The 23,915-nt window shown below is 40.3% G+C and overlaps 1 protein-coding gene and 1 pseudogene across 1 annotated transcript; one reads left to right on the top strand and one right to left on the bottom strand.

The window, feature by feature from the left end:
- The first annotated feature begins 573 nt into the window (after window positions 1-573).
- LOC145494255 (uncharacterized) lies at window positions 574-23,915 on the top strand. The gene is made up of 2 exons (XM_081473705.1): window positions 574-2,139; window positions 23,518-23,915. Exons 1-2 carry the CDS (start codon window positions 642-644, stop codon window positions 23,913-23,915), a joined length of 1,896 nt encoding a protein of 631 aa, XP_081329831.1. The 5' UTR covers window positions 574-641.
- Window positions 11,543-13,397, bottom strand: LOC145495296 (uncharacterized; annotated as a pseudogene).

Raw genomic sequence — 23,915 nt, forward strand, 5'->3', positions numbered from 1 at the left:
GTAGCCCAAGCTCAGTTCGCAAACGTCATTATCACTTTACTCGACAGCGACAACCTAGAAGTCCTGCCCAAACATCTCTTAGCTAATAATTAGCCTTGAACTTTTTAAGACAGTAAGATCTCTCTATGATCCCTGCGACAGATCGTCGAGAGATCATTAACTACTCAATGATAGTAAATAACCAGGAATAGATTTTAACATACAGTCGAACCTCCACTTACAGCCACATACTACAGCGGCTACTTTATTTGGTCCCGGCAAGAGTCCATCACATCGCTCTTGTTTTAACCTCTCTACCAGGGTCATTACCTCTCCACAACGGCAACGGCCACTAAAACTCCTCCCAACCGGTCAAAATAACCTCTTGACAAAGGTAATTGATCAAGAACTGACGAACAGTGTATACAAAACCCCATTATTTTTATTGTGAAAGGTGACCAAACTTGGTCCGTACCGCGCGTGGTTATCCAGGAAAGGTTTTCATTGAAGTTATTACATTGTTCAATATCATCATTTACAATGTTAAACATGGTGTCATTAAGAAATGACATATTGTTTCTAAATCTCCAACAGGTACAGAAACTGACTTCTTTGCTGGACATCGTGCTTGTAAATGCTTAAAAGGCCAATATCGAACCCACATGTTCAAAGGATGTTTCAAGTGTGGTCAAGGGGGACTGAAATGCCAAGATGATTATGCTTCATTGAAATCTGGTCATTGGTGGGAATGGCGAAATGAGACTCACAAAAATCGTTACCAAGTTTTCATTAAAAATCTCCTGGCATCTTCACCAACTCTAGATACTTTCCATGTACAATACCCGTATGCAATACCAACGCCTTATAAGTGCCCAGTTGAGGAATCATGCAAGGGGGATTTAGATTCCCCGTGTGAGAATGGATACGAAGGTCCACTTTGCAGCGTTTGCAGTTCAGGACACTTTAAACAATTCAAAATCTGCACACGATGCCCATCAAAGAAATGGATTGCTGGTCAGCTGTCCATAACCCTGGTCATTGTATTAATTATCATCGCAGCTTTGGTGTGGACGAGCCGAAGAAAAATTAAGAAGAAAGGAGAAGGCCGTCTTATGGATACGTTTTTTTCAAAGCTCAAGATCGTAATTGGCTTTTATCAGGTCACGCACGGTTTGCTGGATTCCTTCTCGTACATAAAATGGCCAGGTTCTCTTGAAAATATCGCGAAGTATTCAGGATTTCTTCAGTTGAATGTGCTGCAAATAGCACCTGTCCATTGTCTTTTCCCCGAAATGCGCTTGGATGCCTTTGGAAGCCTCTTTGCAATAATGGCAGTAAATGCTGGTGTCATTTGCATTGCTGGCATTGCTTACGGAGTGCATAAGCTTATGATCCTCAGAAATCACAACCTGGAGGACGAAGAAAAGTCTAAAAGAGTCTCACAATCAAAAGAGCTGGTATACAAGAATATGTTTTTCTTCCTGTACGTAACGTACCTCAGCACGTGTTCTAAGACAGCCAATGTCCTTCCACTGGCCTGCAGGAAACTTTGCCGGGATGACAAGGAAGAGCTGTGTTCCAAGTACCTGAAAGCAGATTACAGCGTGTCATGCCAAGGTCAAAAGTACAATAATTACCTTATCGTAACATACATTTGTACTGCCTACGTTTTTGTTCTGCCTTCTGCCGCATTCATCGCCACCTGGAGACAGAGAAGAGTAGCATTGACCAAAAAAGATGCAGAGAGATCACAGGGTCGGGCCTCCAATCAAGAAATGATCTCTGGAATGGGTTTCCTCTTTGTAAATTACAAAACCCGTTCGTGGTATTGGGAACTGGTTGAAACGGCTCGTAAAGTGATCCTGACATGCGGTCTTATTTTTGTGGGACAAGAGAGTAGGTCCTACATCGGTTTGGCATTGGTCATCACTGGGATGTATGGGATCCTTTTCGCCTGGGTCAAGCCATTACAAGACGTGATGGAGAACAGAATGATGACGACTTCTCTTGCCGTGACAGTTTTTAACTTGGTGATTGGAGCGGTGAGCAGGATTCCTGCCGAAAATATAACGACAGGGTCGTTGGATGCTGATACTGACGCACTCTTATTCAAGATACTGGTGTTCGCTGCAAATTCGTTGGTGATTGGCCTAGTAGTAGGTAAGACTCTATTGTTACTATAAATTTGGATATAAAGAAACGATGCAACATACGTATGATGATTAATCTAAATTGCCACCCTTCCACGAGATCAAATGCCCAGTTCGAAAGTTGTATGTCTTTGGCCATACAAAGACCTAGGTAGTCAATCTGTTGGCCTGGGTTCGAGTCTCATGGATCTAGATATTCACAGGTTATATAAGATAATGCTAATGCTTATTTTATTTTGATATTTTTATTTGTTTGTGCTGTTCGGTTTTTTTCCTCTGTTTTTAACTTTGGGGAAGACTCTTAATTTCACTAGTACATGTACATTCATTATTCACCGAAAGTGAAATTGGTCGATAAACATCGATCTAGTAGTGTTGCTATGTCTAGTTACAGTGCTGTAGGTCTATGAGGATCGAATCCTAGTTACTGGATACCATGATACATCTAAATCTTACAAATACTAGTTAAGAATTGGTAAGCGTGTAACGTGCAACTATTGAGTTATGGATGCACGCGGGAGGTTGCTAAGCACGAAAGAAGCGTAAGAGCCGCGCAAGGCGATGGCCGAGTTTTTTAGTGCTTAGCAAACCTCCCGAGTGCATCCATAACTCGATAGTTGCACGCTGCACGTTTACCATTTCTTTTATGACATTGAGACTTTTGAGATAGTGTATGCTGAATCTCGTCCGGCTTACATGAAGTCAAAAGCGCCATGCATAAACCGCGCGAAAATACTCATTCAAAAATCTGAAAAAGCGACACATCAAAATTCTTCTTGGATCGCGGCTAGTTTAGAGTTTACATTTTCTCGATCCCGGGTAAATAAACAACTATAAACTGTTCGGTTACCCTAAATATCAAGCTGACAACAAACGAAAATTGCCGCCGGTAAAAGCGTTTCTCAAAAGTTAGTTAAGGTGCACCTAACCCCTAATTTTTTTTTTTTTTTTTTTAATGCTAAAACGAATCCACGTGTTATTCGAATCATTTGGGCGGAAAAAAAATTCATTTGGTTGAATACTCGATTTTTATGCCCTTTCAAAGTCGAGCTTATAGTGTGGCGCGACCGCGTTTTAGGGAGTTTGGGGCGGCGGTTGCTGATGACGTCTACCCAGAAACCAAACACAATGCCGCCTCAGTCAGCTCTCTGTATTTGCTCGAGAAAATGGAAAACAAAACTAATCGTTCCAATATATTTTGGGACTAAAAACGTCCAAGTTTTGTTCCAGAATCATTTCTCTTTCGTCACTGGAATCAGAGTTAAGTTTCGACTCGGAAGAATCCGAAATAAACTTCTATCGAGCACGTTCGATAACTGTGAACTGCGCATAGAGCTTTGACAGCAATTTGCAATATTTCAAGCGACGAAGGGGAAGACTTCTTGGCGGACGAGCTGCTTGTATATTAGGAATGGAAAGCTAGATATGAAGTGGAGGAGCAGGCAAACGAAAAGCAGGTAAAAAAACTCAAGGACTGCTTTGGATGGTAATTTCGTCATCTAAACACAAGATTCCCACGCGTGTTTATAGCCCGTTTACATTTGTCCTTAGCGAGAATGTATTTTGTCAGGATATGGTTGCTCTATTAAATCCAGTTTGAGTTTTACTTTCTGGAATTCTTCATGTTTATAAGAGCGACGTAAGTGTTGCAGTTCTCGAGACTTGATAACCTCCAAAACACTGGCTTCGATCGATTGAAAATCGTATAATGGTTCGGACCTGTATTTTTGAAGCTGCGGGAAGCAAGGCGGAAGGAAACATTTCATACAATTACCGATTTCACATTGTCACACGTTTAAAGTCGTAACTTCAAATAACCAATGTAAATTTTTCTCAAAGTTTGCAACAAAATTTGTCGGGAAAGCGAAAACGATGTGTTCCCTTTGCGGTCTGCAGATAATGTTACGCGGTCATATTTTCGACACTATTGCACAGAATGTTTGTCGCACTGCTGATTTCCAAACTTTTAAAAACTCTGTGAGACTAACCATTTTGTTATCATGTAATTCTAAAGGATTAATCTTCGACTTTTATCTAAATCGAAAGAGAAGTAACTGCTGGTTGGCGGCGTACAGTTGCGACCTATTTACACATCAGTATATCGGTCGCAACGCTTCTTGATTGATCACACAACTTTGCCGGCTATGTTATAAATACTGCGGAACTGGAAGATATAGGTTGACGGTAGCACTTCTACAAATTGCTTGTCGGCTTTAAGCAGAAAAAAAAAATTAAAAATAGACTATAAAAAGTTTGCAGAACAAATTCCAGTGAGAGTTCTTCAATGGTTCTCACAGACTCAGTTCGCTTGTTTTGGTTCGACAAAATCAACCATCGCTTAAGGTGGCTCGCTTCAGTATTAACAGTATCTTCACCTGAAGAAGGATGAAGAACTAAAAATGTATGAACTACTTGTTTCACCTTTGGTTTTTAGCCCCTGGCATTCTCAAGGAAGATTAGCAACACACCTGGGGTTTCGTTTTCGTTCGTATGAGTGTATTGCAGACCGTTGCCATAGTAACATCCAATCGTAAAGATAACCATCTTTTTACTATTTTCCACCTATTTGCTTCTCTTTCTAGGGTTCGCCTCGGTATAATATCTTTAAACTAGGCAGTCATGTCAAAACGATTTCGGACAATAGTTTAATTTGAAAAAAATGAAAAGTTTATCTGTTAGATTCGCAAAAATTATTTATCTCCTTAATTTTGATCAAAAAAGAGAAATCCCTAGGATAAAATTTTGTCAAAAATGATATTATGAAGAAGGCATCTATATCATGAAATATACAAATAGTCCGTGAGCCAGTAGGGCTGGCTGGTATCATCCGGGGTGAATAAGGTTTATGGTGGTTTTCTAGTAGATTAGACCATAAATAATAGGGAAAAGCATGATAGCAATGATTCTATGGTAGCTAGTGGATAACAGTGCTCTTTAAAGTGTGGCTCAGGCATGGGAACGAGGCTGAAGCTTGTTGTGTGCTTAGTAGCTTCAAATGTCCACCAAAATGAACAGAACACATACACAACAGTACCATTGTTTCACTCATACATTTTTTAATTACAAATGGTTCATTTCATTAGTCACGTGACCGGAGCACGACTTTGGCATGGAAACGAGGCTGAAGTTGGTTTGACATACATATGTGTGTTCATTAGCTTAAAATGTCCATCCAAATCTACAAAACACTTACTCAAAAGTATCATTGCTTTACAAATATAATTTTTATATTTTTGTGTTGTTTATCCCGTCGTTTACATCACTGGACACGTTACCAGGGCCTTTAAAATGGCATTTTTACCAGACAGACAATTGTAAGACTGTACTACGAGGCACTCCAATCCACTTTAATTCAACCTGCTCTTTTTAATGTTTCTGACGTTCTTTCTGATGTTCTTTAACGTGGGTATAGCTAAGAATATCATTAAGTAAATGAGTCACGTGACCTAATTTCTATATTTACCAGTTGGCATACATAGAAAGCACTTGTGAGAATTCACAGAAACTTCTTAAGCGCTCAGTTTAATAATCCTCATCACTGCTCACTCCATCGTCATCATCGGCACTCTCGATCTCTTGAACAGAACCTTGGTTCTCACATTCAGCAAGCCTGCACATATCAAAGCATCTTAGGCCATTTGTGACACGGACACATTTAGGGGCGACGCACTTTTTTAGTGCAGTTACACGCTAATAGCTCAAGTATGGCCTCTGGTGCTGCTTTTACGTCTATCCAGTCAACAACTAACTTGGCAACACCATCTTCATGTTCAATCTTCCATCCCTGTCCAACAGGAGTCGGAACTTGTGGGTCTTTCTGTAAACACCGTTTCCATATGGCAACCTGATAATTTGCTCTCTTTGCGTGCTTCACAAGACAATGTCTCCAAGGAGAAAGCTGGTGGCTTTCTATCTCCCCTCTTCTTGAACAAAACAGCTGGTGCTTCAGCTCATTGACTTTCGTGGTGACCGTGTTACTAGAGTAAAAAAGACAAGTAAGTTCCTCTAATTTATCTGTTAATTCAGGAGATAGGCCCCACCCTTTTCCCAGCTCTGTTAACGCTTCTCGGCTCCTTGTGTTCTTCTTTAATAGCTTCAATACTTGTGCCTTTCCCTTTCCTGCAAATGCGCTCACAGTATCACACCCAGTAAATGCATGCATTCCGAAAACACCTTATCACGAGCCAGAGCTAACCGGAAGCTCAACAATTCGCCAGGTCCGGTTGTTATGGGGTGATGTCATTTATCTGTTAGGTTGCTGTCATCGCAAGACTTTTGCGGTTCTACTGTGGTTAGCGAAAATTGCTTTCAGTGAGAGTAATTGTGTACAAAAGTAACCTGGTTATTTTCAGATATGATCTGGCCACATAATTGATATTTTATAATAAATTTTCATAACGCGGGAATATTGCGCGGTCATATAAAAAAAAGACTTCGACTTCGAATGAACCCGTTATCGGTCGTTGAAAACGGACGCAAAACGAGATGTGCCTCTGAGTTAGAAGATATGGTGTCTCTCTGACGCATTTGTGCGAAATTGAGCCAGTTTCCAATCGAATTTGCCTTGAGGAGTTAAAGAAGGCGCGTGGGTTTTCTTTTCACTGGAAGGGAAACAAAGGAGCTACCCTGATTATACATTTGGATTGGTTTTCGCTTAAACCATAACACAGTTGTTGAAAACCAAACGAAACCGCCAGCCACAATTGATTTAAACATGAATTCCTTCAACCAAGAACGACGGAGAGAACCAGAAAGTGTTTTCAGCTTGCGCTGCCCGTGACCAACCTCCCAGAGCATCGAATCAAGACAACAGCTTCAAAACTCAACAAGTCAAACGCACCAAGCTAAGTCTTCCGATTAGTATTTTATTTATATCATAACTTACACCCATTTTCATGTTTTTAGATTGTATGGGGACTAGATAGCTACTAAAATATTAAATCACTATTTTCATTCGTGGGCTAGACCCTAGACTGAAGTCCATGGTACACCAGTTTTCTGAAAGACGAATCCAGATATATAGTAAAATCACCATGTAGCCACATATTATAAATCCGCTCTGGTTTTCCCTCGCAAACATCCTCGCAGTATTTCTACGTTACCGAGTGCTACAGGATATTTTACAAAAACCACATAATTTTTCAGTAATGCGTGACACTATAGGAGACAAAAACAACAACAAAATCGTGATTTTCCCCTCGCTCGTTCATATCATACGAACATGCCACATATCCTTTTCTGGTTCATCCAGGCTGAAGTCCATGCAATACAGTTGCTGAGCGCTTTGAGATATGTAACAAAATTGTCATAGTTATTTTTCCATCGCACGTGACAGTATACGAAAATGTTACATAACCTTTTCTGGTTCACCCAGGCTGAAGTCCATGCAATACCGTTGCTGAGCGTTTCGGGATATGTAACAAAATCGTCATAGTGATTTTTCCGTCGTGCGTGCCATTATAGGAACATGTTACATATCCTTTCTGGTTCATCCAGGCTGAAGTCCATGCAATACAGTTGCTGAGCGCTTCGGGTTATGTAACAAAATCGTCATAGTTATTTTTCCCTCGTGCATGACATTATAGGAACATGTTACATATCCTTTCTGGTTCATCCAGGCTGAATTCCATGCAATACAGTTGCTGAGTGCTTCGGGATATGTAACAAAATCGCCATAGTGATTTTTCCGTCGTACGTGACATTATAGAAACATGTTACATATCCTTTCTGGTTCATCCAGGCTGAAGTCCATGCAATACAGTTGCTGAGCGCTTCGGGTTATGTAACAAAATCGTCATAGTTATTTTTCCGTCGTCCATGACATTATAGGAACATGTTACATATCCTTTCTGGTTCATCCAGGCTGAAGTCCATACAATACAGTTGCTGAGCGCTTCGGGATATGTATCAAAATCGCCATAGTTATTTTTCCGTCGTACGTGACATTATAGGAACATGTTACATATCCTTTCTGGTTCATCCAGGCTGAAGTCCATGCAATACAGTTGCTGAGCGCTTCGGGATATGTATCAAAATCGCCATAGTTATTTTTCCGTCGTGCGTGACATTATAGGAACATGTTACATATCCTTTCTGGTTCATCCAGGCTGAAGTCCATACAATACAGTTGCTGAGCGCTTCGGGTTATGTAACAAAATCGTCATAGTTATTTTTCCGTCGTCCATGACATTATAGGAACATGTTACATATCCTTTCTGGTTCATCCAGGCTGAAGTCCATGCAATACAGTTGCTGAGCGCTTCGGGATATGTAACAAAATCGTCATAATTATTTTTCCGTCGTGCGCGACATTATAGGAACATGTTACATATCCTTTCTGGTTCATCCAGGCTGAAGTCCATACAATACAGTTGATGAGCGCTTCGGGTTATGTAACAAAATCGTCATAGTTATTTTTCCGTCGTCCATGACATTATAGGAACATGTTACATATCCTTTCTGGTTCATCCAGGCTGAATTCCATGCAATACAGTTGCTGAGCGCTTCGGGATATGTAACAAAATCGTCATAATTATTTTTCCGTCGTGCGCGACATTATAGGAACATGTTACATATCCTTTCTGGTTCATCCAGGCTGAAGTCCATGCAATACAGTTGCTGAGTGCTTCGGGATATGTAAGAAAATCGCCATAGTTATTTTTTCCGTCGTGCGCGACATTATAGGAACATGTTACATATCCTTTCTGGTTCATCCAGGCTGAATTCCATGCAATACAGTTGCTTAGCGCTTCGGGAGATGTAACATAATCGCCATAGTTATTTTTCCGTCGTGCATGACATTATAGGAACATGTTACATATCCTTTCTGGTTCATCCAGGCTGAAGTCAATGCAATACAGTTGCTGAGCGCTTCGGGATATGTAACAAAATCGTCATAATTATTTTTCCGTCGTGCGCGACATTATAGGAACATGTTACATATCCTTTCTGGCTCATCCAGGCTGAAGTCCATACAATACAGTTGCTGAGCGCTTCGGGTTATGTAACAAAATCGTCATAGTTATTTTTCCGTCGTCCATGACATTATAGGAACATGTTACATATCCTTTCTGGTTCATCCAGGCTGAATTCCATGCAATACAGTTGCTGAGCGCTTCGGGATATGTAACAAAATCGTCATAATTATTTTTCCGTCGTGCGCGACATTATAGGAACATGTTACATATCCTTTCTGGTTCATCCAGGCTGAAGTCCATGCAATACAGTTGCTGAGTGCTTCGGGATATGTAAGAAAATCGCCATAGTTATTTTTTCCGTCGTGCGCGACATTATAGGAACATGTTACATATCCTTTCTGGTTCATCCAGGCTGAATTCCATGCAATACAGTTGCTTAGCGCTTCGGGAGATGTAACATAATCGCCATAGTTATTTTTCCGTCGTGCATGACATTATAGGAACATGTTACATATCCTTTCTGGTTCATCCAGGCTGAAGTCAATGCAATACAGTTGCTGAGCGCTTCGGGATATGTAACAAAATCGTCATAATTATTTTTCCGTCGTGCGCGACATTATAGGAACATGTTACATATCCTTTCTGGCTCATCCAGGCTGAAGTCCATACAATACAGTTGCTGAGCGCTTCGGGTTATGTAACAAAATCGTCATAGTTATTTTTCCGTCGTCCATGACATTATAGGAACATGTTACATATCCTTTCTGGTTCATCCAGGCTGAATTCCATGCAATACAGTTGCTGAGCGCTTCGGGATATGTAACAAAATCGTCATAGTTATTTTTCCGTCGTGCGCGACATTATAGGAACATGTTACATATCCTTTCTGGTTCATCCAGGCTGAAGTCCATACAATACAGTTGATGAGCGCTACGGGTTATGTAACAAAATCGTCATAGTTATTTTTCCGTCGTCCATGACATTATAGGAACATGTTACATATCCTTTCTGGTTCATCCAGGCTGAAGTCCATGCAATACAGTTGATGAGCGCTTCGGGATATGTAACAAAATCGTCATAATTATTTTTCCGTCGTGCGCGACATTATAGGAACATGTTACATATCCTTTCTGGTTCATCCAGGCTGAAGTCCATGCAATACAGTTGCTGAGCGCTTCGGGATATGTAACAAAATCGTCATAATTATTTTTCCGTCGTGCGCGACATTATAGGAACATGTTACATATCCTTTCTGGTTCATCCAGGCTGAAGTCCATGCAATACAGTTGCTGAGTGCTTCGGGATATGTAACAAAATCGCCATAGTTATTTTTCCGTCGGCATGACATTATAGGAACATGTTACATATCCTTTCTGGTTCATCCAGACTGAAGTCCATGCAATACAGTTGCTGAGTGCTTCGGGATATGTAACAAAATCGCCATAGTTATTTTTCCGTCGTGCATGACATTATAGGAACATGTTGCATATCCTTTTTGGTTCATCCAGGCTGAAGTCCATGCAATACAGTTGCTCAGTGCTTCGGGATATGTAACAAAATCGTCATAGTGATTTTACCGTCGTGCGTGACATGATAGGAACATTTTACATATCCTTTTCTGGTTCATCCAGGCTGAAGTTCATGCAATACAGTTCCTCAGTGCCTCGGGATATGTTACAAAATCGTGTTAGTTATTTTTCTGTCGTGCTGTTTCCAGAATCGCTCGGCATTTGTCGTAAAGAATTGCATTATGTACTCGAGATTTCTATCGCTCTTGAGAGCTTTGTCATCATTTTTGAGATAATTTCCTGACTGCCCATAACATTGACTGATTTTCAAAGTGTCGGTGCACATGATCTTCGAATTCGAATACTAGAAAATTCAGATTATTTTTGGAATCGTTAAGCAACAAACATGTATACAGAGAATACCCTAAACAGGTTTCAATGAGGCTTTCCGCGGTACATCTGAGAACATTTCTGACTCTCGAGCATTTCTGGGCTGCTGGGCATAGTCACTTCGCTTACTGAATAACACTGATAACTGAGATTGGCGAAAATGTTACATCTATGCGTGCTCCGTAGCTTTACAAGAGTAAGAAATGTATCAAAAAGTCTAAGTTTTAAACTGGCGTTTGCGCCCCAACCTAGAAAACACATTGTTTCAAAGTTATTTTTTCTTTTAATCAAAATTCCTCACGTCAGTCGCGCGATTTCCCGAATTGCCGTCTATTAAAATGTTTTGTATCTTTCTGACACGATGGAATTGTCTTACAGTAAATATAATTTCACACTTTAGGATTATGACACATTCGTGCAAAACTTGACGCGTTTTGTGGAACATAAACGATCACCGACAGGGATATGATTACACTGGAATGTTGTAAGCCACTGGATATCCCGTGGAGATGTAGGACTAAAAGTTCTACATCTCCACGGGATCCCAGGTCTGTTTTTTGGTTGCTAAGAACGTCTGGCTCGTTATGTGCACACTTCTGGACCAAGTGAGGCAGCAACTTTTGTAATGTCAATAACCTTTGTCCGTGTACGAGTTCCAGATTTCATGAACAGGGAAGCTCCTATCTCACTGCTAAATGCCAAGGACATGATAAATACATCAGTGTCCTCCGAACAGACAAGAACAGAGTTGAAGCCCTCATTAGCTGCATGGGAAGCGTGGAGCAGTAGTCGTCCATCTGCCTCTTCCTGTTGAGACTTTAGTGTTGGAACCTCCTCACTACCTTCCGCGGTGATTCTGTAGCATGTCAGGTATCACCAGCACTGGCATACAACAGTTTCTCCTCCAACTTCTGTCTGCATGCTTCCTTTCTCCACTCGTTGACGATGAAGGTGATAAGACTCGTCTTACTGCTCACTCTTGTCAGGAAATTCCTCCACTGCCTAACTATCTGTGTGCTAGTGATGTTAACAAGCTGGTGTCCTGACTCTTCACCTCGCAGTTGCCGCTCACTGTTCTTAATGGATAGCTCCTTGTAGGTGTCAAATACGACGTCTATTCTGTTACACGACATCCCTTCTTTCATTGCCATAGACAGGACAGTCATAGCGACATCAGTAAAGGTCAGTTGATCTCCCTTTAGCCTTTGTGCCAGAGACATGCCATCAATAACTGCAGCAGAATTTACGGGGACTTCCGCAGAGAACTGAACATTTTTCTGTAACAGTGATGCCAGGGAGGCCTTGTTTGTCTTTCTCAGAGGGCCATCTGGAGTTGACAAGGTCCAGGGAAGTGGTCCAAGAGGGTGTGAAAGGATGGTATCCATCTGCAAGCTTCGTTCTTGTGCAATAACTATGATTCTTCCAAACAAGGACCTGTCTGCTTTCAAAATAATCGATCGGTCGTTGGTTTGCACCTGTTTGTTCTTGTTCATGTCGCTGAATGTCTTAAGTTTGTTGGTCTCCAGAGGGTCATGGAATTTTCTGATTTGAGGAGTTTTCTCCATCCTCTCGTCTTTAAACTTTGCGTAACATCTTTCACCAACCGCGTGTGCTGTTTTCAGGTCTGTGGCAATCTCTCTGGGGGCTTTCCTTGCAGTTGAAATGCTAATCAGTTCTTGGCTCTCGGAAAATGGATTAACCCAGCCTTGGATGAGGTCAACTATGGACGAAACCGCCAGCTCATCTCTCTCTATTCTTGATGACTGAAGCTCTGTGTGCTGTGTTTCCGAGTTGGATCCTTGTACCATGTTTCTTAGCTGCCCGAGAAATACACTTCGGTATTCTGCTGTGAGGTAGTAGCGCTGAACAGTTGCAGGTTTTAAACTAAAGCGTGTGGCTCCACCAGGATTCTGGGTATCTTTGTTAACTGTGACCTCAGTTGTCTGGTCAACTAGAATCCTCCCAAAGGGATTTCTGCTAGCTAACGAAACGGAAAAACTGCCTTCTTTGAATGCCATCTGTACTTCAGGATTTTTGTCACCGAAATTTGTCATCTGAGCAAAGTAGGGAGTCAGGTATCGTGAATAGTTCACTTTGTCATAGGCGAAATACCAAGGGATCATCATTCGTATGGAATGGAGATGTAAATCCAGTCACCTTCACGAGATGCTCGCAACAGGCCAAGAACTATTCCCTCTACCATATCCACATATGACATCCAGAATGCTGAAAGTTCACCGTTACTTTGACGAAGATGATTCAGGAACTCTCTCCACATAGTCATCACTTGAGGCAGGACTGGGCATTGAAGCAGCTGGTCTAAGCTCTCTTCCTCCAAATTATTAGCCAGTGTATCCACCTGCTCAAGAAAAGACGCCACTGTGATGCGATGATTGGGATCACTGCTCTCGAGCCTTCTCATGAACTCAGTCCATGCTAACTTCATCAGTGCTTCATACACGTACTTGTGTGCCCGCACGCCACGGTTGTAATGCTTTCCATAAATGACACCACTTATGGAGCCCTCAGCAACTATCTGTGATTCAATGAAGATGTCCTTCAAACCGCTATCTCCAAATCGTTTCCCCAGGATAGCCAATGCTACGCAAATCGTGTGAAATATTCCAATTCGCAAAATAATGTTCGAAAACTGGTCTTGCTTCCATGCAAATTTCCGCTGTTTTTGCGTAAAGTGCTTGATCCATGACAACGACAATTGGTGATAGATCAAGTTTCTTCATGATATCCTCTGACTGGTTAAGGATCTCAAACACTGTTGTTAATTCTGTTGCTGGAGCATTTATTGTCGGAAGATACTCTACGACATCTGGTGTTACTTGAACTTGATCCCTTGTTTGGATGTTAAATCCGGTCCAACAAGGCACCTTTTGGACGTCTGAATTGACTTGCCTAGCAAGGATCCATAGCATGTTTTTCTGCTCTGCATTTCTCGCAGCTTTGTTGGCTTCACCAGCATAGTCATCCTTAGTTTTGAGGGGATGTGGTCCCACACGAGGGCCAGCGACATATACGTCAAGTTGGGGTTGATGTTGTGTGCTCAAAGTCCTCTGTTTCCTTTTGTCAATGCGTGGTAGATCTTTCGGCGGTGGATCAGGACTGAAGACTCTAGGCTGTACAACTATTCCATTGACACGGTGGGATGTTCCTTTCCCTGACAAGGTCTCCTCGATTTTGTCTATGTTGTCCCAGGCAAGGTTTGTGAAGACGTGTGGCTTAATGGAGGCGGGAAGTGACACTCTTTCATCCAGACCTGATGTCAGCTTTTGTAGAAACAAAGCGGTGTCGTTTTCCTCAAGCTGAGTATATGTCATCCCGTGGCTAGACTTGTTAAGTATCCTGATTATCTCTGTGTTTCCAGTTAATGTTTTGACAGCATAAGGAAGGAGCACATGCTTGGGAGGCTTATGCTGACCGCATGTGACAGCATATATTAGGTCTTGACCAAATTACTGGATGAGATTTGACACTCTCTCTGATGGCTTTTCATTCTGAGGGTTTCCAGCTAGCAGTCCCACTAGAAAACGATGCAGCTGGGTAAGCATTTCCACAGCGATTTCCAGGTAAGCATTTCCACAAAGCCAGCCAAGAGTTGATGTCCTTTGGTGACACAAGATGTTCTTCCTCCTTATCACATGCAGCATAGTGTATTATGCACTAGTGCTTGTCCTTCTCCATTCAATCTGAATGGCAAACGCAAGCTCAGTAAATGGAGAATTTAAATAAATCTATTATTTACTCTGAAGCAATAGCGTAAATGATATCAACGATTTCATATACGTTATAGATGCACTAGTAAATTAGCACTCAGTAATAGATCGAGTATTTTCAAACTTTAGATCGAACTGAAAGGCTAATTTCTAAAACGGTTTAAAAAAGATTTAACGGGAGCTGATTTGTTTTCTTATAAGACACCGTACAATTTACGTTCCAAGTAGATAAAAGGTGAATTATCGAAAAAAAACCGAGAAGAAGAGTTTTTTGCATAAAGGAGGGAGGGTTTTAAAAAAATACTAGAGTTTTTATGAAGAAGGTTAAAGATATTTCCAGCTATTGATTGCCACGACAGAAGTGGACTGTTTTTCTTTGTTTGTTTGTACTCTAGATTATGTTTTACTGAACATCTCGTATCTAGTGTGCCTTAGCTCTGTCGTCTTTGTCATGCTATTTTGCAATCAAAACAAAGTTTTTCAAACTTTTTCATTCAAAATTGAGAGTACAGAAAAAATAAAATGCTTATAAAATTCATACTTTGTGGAATAATTAAGTGACTGATAGATATCTAGTAGTTTAAACACTTACCTTAACGAAGTTGGCCTTTTCAAAATGGCGCATACACCAAACAACAGAGTTCTCAGACATGGCATAAATTATCAAACCGCTGACCAAAATTTGCAGGGTCGCGTATTAAACAAAATGTTCTCAAACACATTATGTAGACTTTTAAAAGTATAATTATGTCTCCACACTTAATTTTATTGCATTCTATAAGCATTTGTATTTGCATATAATTGAACATTAACTCGGGCCTAATGTGCTATAGCTTGGGAGGGGGTGCAAATAAATGCAGTCAGCGTGGAGGAGCTACCATCGATCCAGTGCTATCATGGATTTTCTAAGTCTACGATAGCAGGGCCTTTCAAAAAACACCAGGAAACTTATTCACCCTGAATGATACCGACAGCCTAAATTTGGCTGCCTGACTCACGGACTAAAACTTTCGCAAAATTTCACCGAAGGAAACACGAGAAAAATAAGCGCTTTTTTCCTTCGTTAGTTTCTTTGTGACGTCATAAAATCTCGAAACGACCACGCGCGCATGCGTATCAATGACCCACTGGCGTCATTTGCGCGTGCAAGTCGGAAAAGAATCGTGATTAGCTCGTATGTCCTACCTAAAACTAGTTTTCGCAATATTATGACACATTTTTAGAGAGGAAAATTTAGAACAAGGAATTCTTACCCTATGGACAGCTAGCATCTTGTAAATGAGCAATTATGGCTGCTAAAATTCGACCTTTTTTTGTTGTTTGGTATTTCATGGCATATTCATGCTCCACGAGCTCGTTACACGACTTAGGTTGTTGGGAAGTAACATCCTGGCTCATTCCAGATTTAGCGGAATCCTCTTCCGTCGTAACTTGGCAATTTGTGTCTGCTCCACAAACAACGCCAAAGACTGCAAATACGTGTGGTAATATATTTGTTTTGCTCCGTGCGATGATCGTGACGATCGACCAAATCAGTTTCTCTGGTTAAAAATCCTACATACCTCGTCCTTTTCTCCTTTAAATCAAATACAGAAGGGTAGGGTCTTCTATTCGGTCGATAAACAATTTGAAACCAAAGGAGATTCACGCAACTTTTGTGATAAAACAAATTTCGAAAATGTGGACGCCATTTTTGTCGGCATTTTACTGCGTAATCTCGCGAGCGACGTTCGCGAAGAGTTTTGAGCACTCGCGCCATCGCGCGTTTTTCGAAATCAGTTCGCGTGTGGTCAAAAAACTATAGGGAGCCACCTTAAGTTGCAATTATGGTACCGGGACCATTGACCGATCATCGCCAGTAAATTGTACAGTATGTCTTTCTTCAAAACTGGGATATTGCTTCAACAGCCGATAGCACTTCTGGAAGGCGTTTCTGCGCACTTTTCGAATGTGTATTGCACCATCCTGAAGGAAATGAGAGGGCGTGAGATATTTAACCTTCCTGGGTAGACGTCACAACAACCGCTGGACCCATTCTCCTCAAACTCGGTCGCGAAACAAAGTGGCAGTGTTTAACAGCTATTTTCGAGATTTCGATTTTGGATTTGGATCACTTTTCCGAAGAATTAAAAACAAACCGCTCATGGTTGAATCTTTTGGTGGCTGAGTTCTCTGTCCTTCACGGCCTCTTCGGAAAAAAGAAGACAATATGGAACCAGACGTTTCTTAAAAGCGAGAGTGGAGAAGAAAGCGAACAAACACCCTGGCTTTGAGTTGTTTGAGATGCTTTATTCAATAACAGGTTTGTGGGTTTCGTTTTCCTTTCCACTTCGTTTTAAATATTTGATCAGTTGCGCGTCTAAGGCTGAACTTGAACACATAAATGGCTTTTAAAAAAGATTTTCAGCTTGATATTTAGATTAACTGAACAGTTTGAAGTTGTTTGTTTGCCCGAGATTGAGAAAATGTAAACTATAAACTAGCCGCGATCCAAGAAGAATTTTGATGTGTCGCTTTTTCAGATTTTTGAATGAGTATTTTCGCGCGGTTTATGGCGCTTTTGACTTATGTAAGCCGAACAAGCAGAGTGAACGAGCAGCGTGCAACTATCGAGTTATGGATGCACTTGGGAGGTTTGCTAAGCACTCAAGAAACTGTCCAAATTTCCGCTATGCATTACTAACCTCAAAAGGCTGACACAGACCAGTTTGTTGTTTTCTTTGGTCCTTCTCCGAGTGCCGAGTGCCTTTGTATAGCTGATTCAAATATCTTAGGTGGAGGTCCGGCAAAAGACTTGAACTCGAACTTTCTTAGCTCACAGGAATAATCTTCCTCATCTCCGGAAGAATTATTAGATTTTATTTTAAAAAAAAGGAATTATGTTTTAAAAAGTGTAAACATCAATGACAAAATTTCCGAGTAAAAGTACATATAAACAAACTTACGTGAGCGTGCAACCCACGGACAATAGATCGAGCGTATTAGCCAATCAGAACGCGCGCTTTGCTAAAGGCTATGTTGTAATTTATCCTAACACACGGCAAACAAGTGCTCTGGTGGCGGTAACAAAAATCAGTATTGTTTTGTTGCGCAAAGTCAAGCTCTTAAGCTTGTGATGGGCGTTTAATGGGGGTTTACTTCAGACGGTTGACATTTTAAAATAAAGCTTTTCGACTGTTTACAATTAAGAGTGCCTGCCTGTAAAAATCAGACAATTTCTTAATTTCGCGGCAAGGGTCGAAAATTCAATTTCGCTCATATTCTTATGGTAGATAGACTAGGGCGTGACAAAAACTACTGGATAGTTTTTTTGACAAAATATCCTTTTATTTCAAAGAAACATGCAAATTACCAACTTCCGTTAAAATTGTCATTTGACGCACCATTTTATTAGCAAATTTGAGGGCCTCGCATGCAAAACCACATCATTCTTCCGTCTTTAAAACACTCAAGTATTTCTGTACAATGTTTAAATGTGTATTGGGTTGATTTTAGGGAATGTTGCGTTGTCTTTTTGGCCGCAAAATAATGAAATTTCGAAGACATGTATTTAATTCACTTAAAAGTACTTCGTGAATATAATTAATTTTCACCATGTTCGAAACCTTCAAATGGATTAAGCTTCTGGTGGTTGAATTGCAGAAGGATTGTCTACAGATTCCTGTAAACATTTTTTGGGGCAAATGATTGTGAGAGAAGCGAGAGCTTTTCAAAGTGCGTCAAAAGTGCAAATATTTGACCATTCCCTCGTCAAATTTCAATTTACGGGTTAGACGTATATTTTAGAATGCGCCACATGACTTGACCTATAATAAGTTGAAATAGACACAGAGCTGATAATTTCGAAATGTTCTAACCTTATTTGTTGTAAAAGGCAGGTCCAAAGCCGATTTGACGTGTTTCTAGTCGATCTCTCACCACTCGTCGCGCATGCAGAGGTTTGCTTTTGTTTACACAAGGTTAACGTCCGATGTACATCGGCTACTGTCAACCTATGATTGGTCGAATACCATGAATCTGTTACCATCTATCTGCGCATATGAACATCACTGCATCTAAGTAAAAACCGGCTGAGTCATTTGTGGATAGTTGCTTGCTTTGCACTGCGCCAAAATATTACGTTTGATAAATTGCTGACCATTGCCGATAAGCGTGTCGACGCAGCACAATCTTACAGCCGTTATTTGTTCTTCACGCAATGCTGTCACGGCATATGCTACACATTTTGATCTCTTTTGTACAGAGCACTCTCAGGATAAGTGAAACAATTTAATCATTGTTCATCTGTTTGTTCATATATAATAATATGTATATATTTATATAATCGTATTCTATAGTGTACGTGGCCTCGGTCCAAATCACGTTTGTTGTACGTTCTGATGTTTCAGACAACAGCTGATAAAGCTAGTGCCTGTACTCACTAGAATTTTTTTTTAAAAATTGCCATAAAACAAATTATAGATCAATGAAGCAAGAACTAGCTGAAATAAAAATAGGAAATCACAGCGTGTTTAATTCGTGAGAAAAACAGACTAAATTTAATTAGTAATTACGTGAGTAAAAAGCCATAACCATGCCATTTCATTTGGAGTATTTAGTTTGCCTAGTAGCGAGGCATTGGCATGTTTGTAACAGAAAATAGAGGACTGTCAATACAGTCCAAAATTATTGTCAGTAAAATATTGTAAATAAAACAACTATTGACCGGTTACCTCCACCACCATTTGGTCGTTCCGATAAGGGTTTAATTATTGTCTTTACCCCTATTAACCGGCCACCCAAAATTTAAAAACTTTGTTTTGGAAAGGTCGATGGCAGATAAGAGTCTGAAATTGAAGGTGCATGACGAGTGATAATTCAAATACACGTCTATCATGACTGACTTGAACTGACTCCATGGTCACCACGAAATTTATAACCCTAGCCCTAAATATTCAAGGTACTGACACCAACCTCTATTTAGGCGGCTAGCCCCATTAAGTGGTCACCACTCAATTACCCGAGGGTAGCCCACTGTATTACATGTAAACCAAAAATCATTGCACAGCACGAAAAAACCTAGGTATGAGTTTAGCGTTACATTATTACGCAGGGCATGTAGGTAGCGGTGGTAGAGTAAAAAATAACAACTGGGGCAACGGTAAACTATTCATTCTTTTCATTTCTTAATTCAATCTCTTCCCACTCAACACGATTGCGTGCTTCCAGTGGTTCTAAGCCTTACGAAGCCTTATGTATTAGGATAGAAATTGTCCTACCCCTACCCCCTAAAATGGGATGACAGCATTGCGTGACGAACAAGGAACCGCTGCAAGCAAGGATTCAAGCCATCAAACCATGATGATCAAACGTAGTATTTTGGTGCGGTGCAAAGCAAGCAACTATCTACAAATTACTTAGCCGTTTCTGTCTTAGATGCAGCGGTGATCATGTGTGTCGAAAGAGGGTCACAGATTCATGGTATTCGATCATTAAATAAGTTGACAGTTGACGATATACATCGGACGTTATGTAAACAAAAGCAAACTTCTGCTTTATGTGCAACGAATGCTGAAAGAAACACGTCAAATCGGCTTTGGCCCTGCCTTTTACATCAAATAAGGTTAGAACATTTCGAAATTATCAGCTCTGTGTCTATTTCAACTTAACATTGGTCAAGTCATGCGGCGCATGTTAAAATATACGTCTGACCCGTGAATCGAAATTTGACGAGGGAATGGTCAAATATTTGCACTTTTGACGCACTTTGAAAAGCTCTCGCGTCTCTCACAATCATTTGCCCCAAAAATTTTTTACAGGAATCTGTAGACCATCCTTCTGCAATTCAAGAAGGTTTCGCACATGGTGAAAATTAATTATATTCACGAAGTACTTTTAAGTGAATTAAATACATGTCTTCGAAATTTCATTATTTTGCACCCAAAAAGACAACGCAACATTTCCTAAAATCAACCCAGTACACATTTAAACAATGCACAAAAATATTTGAGTGTTTTAAAGACGGAAGAATGATGTGGTTTTGCATGCGAGGCCCTCAAACTTGCTTAATAAAATGGTGCGTCAAATGACAATTTTAACGGAAGTTGGTAATTTGCATGTTTCTTTGAAATAAAAGGATATTTTGCCAAAAAAAAAAAACTATCCAGTAGTTTTTGTCATGCCCTAGCCCATCTACCATAAAAATATGAGCGAAATCGAATTTTCGACCCTTGCCGAGTTATTTTCCATTTTTATGGACAGGAACTCTAAAGTTGTCATTTGTTGGTCAGCAGTTAAATTTCGGCGATGAAGGGTAGGGGGGAAATTCAGTCGACGAAATGAATTTTAATGTATACAGTTGTCTCCTCTGTTTAGATATGTCATGGGAGAACAGGTCCAAGAATGCATATAAGACATAGGTTTTGCTTTAACAACGCTGTAATATATAGTAGGACCTAATACAAATTGAAGAAATTAATATTTAGGACATGATTCAACTAAATACGAGGTTTTGCTTGTGAAATATATGTCAGCGGCTAAAGCTAGGAAACAGGAAACTTGGAGGCTGCACTGCATCCAACAATAAACTTCTAAAAAACAAATGTAATGCAAAACCTCATGTGGTCATCACGACCGGAGACAAATTCTAATTACATCAAAATGGGAGCCAAGGTGATCTAAACTAAAGCTAGCGAGTAAACTTGAAAACAAGCTCACCCTGGCGGTGGAACTTTCTAAGGACACTACAAGAAATACAAAATGTGCAAACTAACGGAAGTACAGGCGAATCCAAGACATAGAAACAAGACTAAGGAGAAAAAACATGGCTAGCTCGCGGTACAAAAAATAAGTCTGTGGCCGCATAGAAACGGAAAAGTGCACAAAATGGTATCCTAATTCTACGGCAGAAACAACAAGTGAAGCAAAAGATTATAGCAAGATCGCAAGGTGATGGCTAAGACTTATATACCAATATAAAATGAAGAATAATTCCAAAGCGGGCGAGCAAAGCTCGAACACGTTGAGCACGCCACACACTGCTTACTGTATGTACACGCCCGGTCATGTCGGTCCCAGGGCCCATGCGCGTGGGCCTAAGTAGCAATCAATAGTACTGTCGACTAAATAGTAGCGCATTGGCGAAGAAAGTCACTTGTCTCAAGAATAATCCCTTTACTGATTTACGCGAGTTTTGCAACTTCAAGTAGTTTGGTCAGAATTGCATATGTAACTTCTGTCAGGTAAGCCTTTCTGGACGTCTGGGGCGAACTACCTAACAGTGCCTGTAAATGGAGCGTGCGGAAAAACATGGAAACGGTTGCATGGTATGGGAAAAAAATTATTGCGCCGGAGCATTCTTGAGCCCACTGAACCTTTGGATCTTTACAGTTCAAGATCTAAAGCTCTGGAACACTGGGACTACCAAGACTGCAACGTTTACATGGGATTTTAGCAAAAGCGAAATATCGAGAATATATTTCGCGCTTTCGTATTCTTCACTGTCTTTACATCTAGATTCTTATTGTTAGAAAACTCAATATTTTTTTTTTGATGTTTTAAGGTTTAAATTATTTAGAAATTTAATTCGCAAAAAGACCATTTTTCACTGTAGCGCTAAAAGTTTGGTCGTGTCTGATAGAAGCACCTCAAAGCTTTTGAAAACCAAAAAAAGGTTTGCTATAGCTCTATTTTTGGGAAATAAGGTGCATATTCCACTTTGCAGCCAAAGAACAATCGGAAAGCTTGTCACGGTGTTGAACTGATACATCTTTTTCTATAAACAAAAGTTAAAACAATGTCTCAGAGTGTAGTTAAAGTTCTATGGAAGGAATTATAATTTGTCGTGCTCCTGTCAGGATTTAAGAGCGTCTTGCGGTAACGTTACTGGAGTATATAAAAGTAACAATACCTATGCAACCTATGCACGGTTTTCTCCAACTTTGTCAGGATGAAGGTCTTTACCAACTTGCTCGAAATTGTATCTTAGAAATTGTTTGAATTTTTCTTTTATTGTCCAGGTAGCCTTACCTATTTTTCCCCTTAAAGAGCAAAACTAGACCCTACAATTACATTTTTTTTATAGGGCTAGCAAGCTAAACATAGTTGTGTAAGCTACCCCATAATATTAATATACCATCTTTTAGAAGTACTTTAGCGTTGCCATAGCCGCATGTAATTAAAACCTCAATTTTATATCAAATTTTTCAAAATTATACGCCTCGACGACGTTGCTTCACGTCAAAATTCAGGTCAAATCGGTGGGCTGGCACATAGACTACCTATCAAAATTATTTTGTTTTTTCTGGGTAAAGTTGCACTCTATCTTAGTGTTATCGAAAATGTAGTTTGCTTGCGTAAATAACACAAAGCCTAGGCACTTAAATTAATTGCCTGACAAGTGGTACCTTTCACGCCGCGATTAGGTCTCTACGATCAGTCATTGTAATAAAAACTGCTATTAGCCAGCAAACGATCTTTTTTAGCAAAAAAGTTTTTTTAAACCGTTACATCGAAATTTCTTGCAAACATCTAATTACTACTGTTTGACAGCATTGATTTATTTTGTGTTAGCCTTTTTGCGAGTAGATTCATTTTTGAGACATTTGACAACTAAGTATGACTGACTGCTTAGACAGTTGACGCTTATTTTAGTTTTTCTTATTTGGCGATAGGTAGTTAATTTTTATCCTTTTGGACGGTTGACGACTAATCTCATTGCGACCCTCTTGAAAGTGCGATGCTAGACATGTGACAATGATTTTTAATGGAGAATAGAAACTGTGAAATTTTTGCCACCGTTGACGTACTAGATATCTCACGGGCTGTGCCAAAAACATCGAATTTTCTGTTTTCGTTTTGTTCTCAGTTCAGTATGCCTTGCACCTCTATGACTACTTCAAGGAGTGGCGTAAAAATCCTCATTGCTCCTTTTCTTGCTGTCTGGCGTTATTTCTCCCTCTCGTCGATTTGCAAGGAGAAATTCGAGGAATGGTTGGGAAAAACGTCCTGAAAACCCAGCTGCAAACGGGACACTTTGAAATGACTACACTTCGTACGGCTGTTAAAGACAGTGGAGCATTTGATGTTACTCTCGAGGAAGGTGAACAAGGCGATGATCACGCTTTGGACCAGCAGGATGACAATCGTCCAGTCGCCAAAATCAGCAACGAAAAGTGTCACCAAGGAACACAAACCGAATTCTCTTCGCTTCTGACAGTCGCTGATTTCCCGGTGCATGAGACAATTCAAGACATACACCTGTAA

Source organism: Orbicella franksi, chromosome 8 (genome assembly GCF_964199315.1).
Source record: "Orbicella franksi chromosome 8, jaOrbFran1.1, whole genome shotgun sequence".
Taxonomy (NCBI): Eukaryota; Metazoa; Cnidaria; class Anthozoa; order Scleractinia; family Merulinidae; genus Orbicella; species Orbicella franksi.

Excerpts from the sequence above, each read along its gene's own strand:
- LOC145494255 (XM_081473705.1), top strand. The coding sequence starts at position 642 with ATGTTCAAAGGATGTTTCAAGTGTGGTCAAGGGGGACTGAAATGCCAA. Across the intron at positions 2,140-23,517 it reads GGTGATTGGCCTAGTAGTAG|TTCAGTATGCCTTGCACCTC; the intron begins GTAAGACTCTAT and ends TTTTGTTCTCAG.